The sequence below is a fragment of the Pygoscelis adeliae genome, unplaced genomic scaffold (genome assembly GCF_000699105.1).
Source record: "Pygoscelis adeliae isolate BGI_AS28 unplaced genomic scaffold, ASM69910v1 Scaffold139, whole genome shotgun sequence".
Taxonomy (NCBI): Eukaryota; Metazoa; Chordata; class Aves; order Sphenisciformes; family Spheniscidae; genus Pygoscelis; species Pygoscelis adeliae.
In genome coordinates, this window is record NW_008825613.1 from 885,273 (window position 1) to 890,228 (window position 4,956).

The following is a 4,956-nucleotide window of genomic DNA, read 5'->3' on the forward strand; positions in this document are numbered from 1 at the left end:
CCCTACCACATTCAGCTCACTCTCAGTTATAGTTCAGGGCCAAAAATGATGTTTTGGGTGTCATTTCACATCACTTCCTAAAAAGCCTGCTCATGTCTTGCCCTTTGAGAGGTCTGTATGAAAGCTGTGATTTAAAGTGGAAAAACTAATTATTAGGTTCAGTAGCACAGTGCTGTGCCGCTACAGTACACACTCTGAACCTTCCCCTCGCCTAATCAGGGTGACAACGGCAGAAATATTCGGATCTATTTTCAGCAGCGGTGCTGACCCCGATGCCCATACCTGCCAGTCAGGAGTTCATACATTAAGATTCCCAGTGACCAGTAGTCTGCTGAAATGTCATGACCTTTGTTCAGGATGATCTCGGGGGCTACGTACTCCGGGGTTCCACAAAAAGTCCATGTTTTCTTTCCAAATCCTATTTTCTTTGCAAAGCCAAAATCGACCTGTGGAAAGGAGCAGAGTACCATCAGGGCAGAGCACGAGAGGCAATGTCGGCCATGTGCTCCACTCCTCTTGAAGTGAAGCAAAGCAGAAAGGAGGTTTCCTTGTGGGAATATTCTCCTAACTAAAGCATCGTGGGTTGTTCCAGAACCAGGCAACCGCAGCGACCTTTTTGACGATTTATCCTTCGTAATATAAAAGGAAGATTCTCGTGAGGGAAGAAGAACAAATGCCAGCACCAAGGGTTTCTTGGGTGATGTAACTTCATATCATTCACAGCTTGGGTTGATTTATTTTGCTTTTGTTTTTTTTAAATTCCCAGCCTTAACCTGAGCAAGGAACTATTTAGGCTAAATACTGACCATTTTGGCATCTACTGAAAAGTTCAGGTTTCTCTTCCAGTATAAAGAGCAATGCAGTACAAGTGTTCTCCCAATTTGCTTGAGGCTATTGCAACATGCTGGTGGGCTCACAAACCTCAGAGTGCCCCTATAGCTATGCCCCTATGGCACCAGCAAGCACAGAAAATCAGATTATACTGGGAACCGAAGCCATCCTTTGGGGCCCAGGCAGAGCTCAGAGCTACTGTATTTTTAGCTCTAGCCCCTCTGCCTCTTCCCTGCCTCGGCACTGTGCTGGCCCAGAGCTGTGGTCTGTAGCACACTCTGCTGTCCCTTGATGGCTGCAGGATGCTCCTGCACCTTCCTGTGCTGGTGTAGGGCAAAATGTCCTACATGGTCACAGTCCCACAAGAGATCTGGGACACTGCTTGTGCTATCATGGACATTTTCAGGGAGGTCAAAACATCTAAGCAGCTGGGGGTTGGTGATGGGACCAGCAGAGACCCTGGTCCAGATCCTCCTGGGGTGAGAAGGACAGTTCTGCACCTAATCCTTCTCGATCATCCGACACCTCGCTGCACACCCCCAGCCTTAGTGAAATGCTGTAGAGGATAAACTCTGATGTCACTCGTTAGGCTTAGTGTCACAGTGAGACACAGCGGCTGCCACCAGGCCATAAAGGTCCATGATGGAGATGGTCTGACTTTACTGCTCCCACCTGCTGACACCGCTCCTGGGTTTCCCTTCCCAAAGGCAGGGAAGAGTCCCCAAGCCAAGAGACAGAAACCTTGGCCCCCTGTGACTCTCAGGGAGGGCATCAGCCCCTCTTGGACACAGCTCTTTTTAGGAGTGCATTGGCCCATCCTTCACTGATGCTTCCCAAGCACCCACATCCTCCAGTGCCTCCCACCAAGGGAAATCTTTCTTTTCTTCTCTCCTTCTCCATGGACTCACCTGGCATTTGGGGTGTACCTTACATGCAGGACACCTCTACAGTGATTTTTGAGGCAAAAAAGTAGTATGAGTGAACAAAGCAATACAGTGAAACCCATCAGAAACTCCCTAATTTTGGGGGTGGAGGTCTTGGACATGCTGTTGTCCTGGTTTGAGGAGGTGGATCTTGCAGGGGGACAGCACGGAGAAGGACCACAACCTTCTGGGAAGAGCAGTTTCAGGCAGAGCCTTACGCAGTCATCCCAGAGGAGTTTGCACAGGTCAGTCAGGTGTGTTATCAGTGCTAAAACACAAGTGGCCCTCCTAAAGCAAGAAGCTGTATTGGCCACAGTTCAACAACACAGTCCAGAGCAATTAATAATAATAATAATTTTTTGCCATGACAGGGTCAGGATTAATATTTCCATTAAGAACACCTTTTTTTACTGCTTACACAAAGGACCTGACACAGAAACAGTAGCTTGCAAAACTGGCTTCACCAGTTGCCTGTAAAGCCCACAGACGCAAGTCCTCCCCCTCTCCCACCAATATTTTAAGACACCTATTTTCAAGTTATTTTTCAGTCTTTCAGTAGCTCAAAAACAGCTGGATGGATTTCTCTTGATGCTCTTCACTAAACATTTCCACTTCAGGACAACAGATCTGAATTTCAAGCCAGAACTAGTGTTTCCAGCTCAGTTGTACCCTGATGTCCTGGTTTCGGCAGGGATAGAGTTAATTTCCTTCCTAGTAGCTGGTACAGTGCTGTGTTTTGGATTTAGGATGGGAACAAAATTGATAAGGCGTCGATGTTTTAGTTGTTGCTCAGTAGTGCTTACACTAGTCAAGGACTTTTCAGCTTCCCATGCGCTACCGACTGAGAAGGCTGCAGGTGCACAAGAAGCTGGGAGGGGGCACAGCCAAACTGGCCAAAGGGCTATTCCATACCATGTGACGTCATGCTCAGTATATAAAGCTGGGGGAAGAAGAAGGAAGGGGGGGACGTTTGGAGTGATGGTGTTTGTCTTCCCAAGTAACCGTTACGCGTGATGGAGCCCTGCTTTCCTGGGGATGGCTGAACACCTGCCTGCCCATGGGAAGTAGTGAATGAATGCCTTGTTTTGCTTTGCTTGCGTGCGCGGCTTTTGCTTTACCTATTAAACTGTTTTTATCTCAACCCACGAGTTTTCTCACTTTTACCCTTCCGATTCTCTCCCCCATCCCACGGGGGGGGGAGTGAGCGAGCGGCTGTGTGGTGCTCAGTTGCCAACCGAGGTTAAACCACGACACCTGAGTCTCAGTCTGCTGGAGGTTGGGAAAACATCCTGGTGGTGGGTCACGACACCCTTGCCCTGATCTCATCTCAGCATCTACTGATGGCCACCATCAGAGACAGGAGCCTGGGCTGGGTGGACTTTGCTTCTGACCCTCTATGGCTACTCCTGTGTTCTCCTCTACCCCTAACACCAGTTGTCTGGTAGTAGCAGTGACTTTTTTTGGCAAACCAGATGTTGCAGGCACTCACCAGTTTGGCATAACCTCGATGATCCAGAATGAGGTTTTCTGGCTTGAGGTCCCTATAAATGATCCCTTTGGAATGCAAATAGGCAAAAGCTTCGACCACGCACGCTGTGTAAAACCTGGTTGTCGAATCCTCAAACGAACCTCTACGTAAAACGAGAGGGAAAGGGGATAAAGCGATTAGATCTCTTCCCTTACTGGACTTCACCCTGCTGTTAAAATATCTATACAGTTCAGTAGAATCACTCTAATACCTGGAAAGTGCCTCTTGCTTAACTCACCTTTATATATAAATTTAATTGCATTTTCATTTTTGAAGTTAGCATCTTTCCCTTCAATCCACCCTCATATCAAACATTCGTATCTAAAATATTTTAGGTTTTATTTTATAATTTCATCTCATAGAATTAAAATTTACAAAACATTATCTTGTAAGCAAAAGGTGATTTTTTAATTATAATCTTTGACTTTTGGGTGATAAAACTATTTTTAGCTGTGGAGATCAAGAACTCCTGTATTAATGTTCATAACAGAGACAAAAGGCAGAAAAATTACAGTTGCTAGGACTTGAAGTGTTAATTGCAAATTCAGCATAAACTGCACTTTTGGATCCTCGTTTCAGCACCAGTTTGCAACCAGTTTTCCGAAGCAAACCATATCCCCCTGCCCTGCAGGAGTGCACGGTGGGAGCTGGCTGAGCTCAGAAGCGTGTCTAAGCTAGGTGGCAGCAGAACCACAATTTAAAGCCGAGAGAATTAAAGATGAAATTATCAGCCTCTGACAAAGACGATGAAAAAATATAACCCAGCACCTGCTAACTTTGGTATGGTTCTTGTTTTAATGGCCCGGAGAAGGCATGCTGTTAGGAAAAGGAAGAATTACAAAAAATTCGTTCTAGGTAATTAAAAAAGAATTTAATCTTTGCTTTCTGATCAATCTTCTTGATGCATTTATTTCACTTTCCAAATTTAATTAAATTATGTTCCAATTATGAGCTTATTACATAGTTACACGCAATTCACCACATCTTTTCCTGCCTTGCAGGCGCATTACGTGCATGTTCCACGTACACCAACGCAACCCACCTGCCACCTACCCACCCGCAACCAAAACCAAACATTGCAAGGTTAAACCCTCCCAAGGCAGGAAATACCAGGACCACATTTGCTTGTGCATTACGGCGTGGTATGTCATCACGTGCTTTCCTAACTATTTTTTTCCATGGCACTTCTGTGTCCCAATGGTGTAGTGCTCCTTGCAGGCTGTGGATTTGATGCATGATCCTGTTTCCCACTTTGATGAGCGGCCCTTGTGTAATATGTGATATCTGGACTAAAAGCCCAGGCAGAACTATTGATTTCCTCCTCCTCATCGCTATCACACCTGACTGTGTCATAAATATTAAGAAGTATTAATAGATGCTATTTATCACAGTGCCTCTGTGATAGAGGTGGATATTGCTATTCACAGCTATAGAGGGGGGGCACCGGGGCAAACACTGAGATGAAAAAAGCAGGTCTTTCTCTGAGATGGGAAATTGTGATTTTTCGGATGACTTTGAAGAAGTCTGCATTTTTTACCTTGAAAATGCACTTTCCCATGGATTTCATTTGCAACTGTGAACTCTCACTAATGCCACTGCCACCTCAGTGCCTTCGTTTGCAAGTCCAGAGTCTAAAATGGCCACGGCAGCAATGCCTAAAGCTGCCACACTGGA

General features: G+C 45.8%; 1 protein-coding gene across 1 annotated transcript in view; it reads right to left on the reverse strand.

The window, feature by feature from the left end:
* The window catches only part of PRKG1 (protein kinase, cGMP-dependent, type I), an 82,375-nt gene that overhangs the window by 10,438 nt on the left and 66,981 nt on the right, over positions 1-4,956 (reverse strand). Inside the window, exons 7-8 of the mRNA XM_009332763.1 lie at positions 3,244-3,385; positions 283-446 (exon numbers count right to left, since the gene is read on the reverse strand). Of these exons, the coding sequence (XP_009331038.1) occupies positions 283-446; positions 3,244-3,385 (306 nt within the window). The remainder of the gene's footprint in view (positions 1-282; positions 447-3,243; positions 3,386-4,956) is intronic.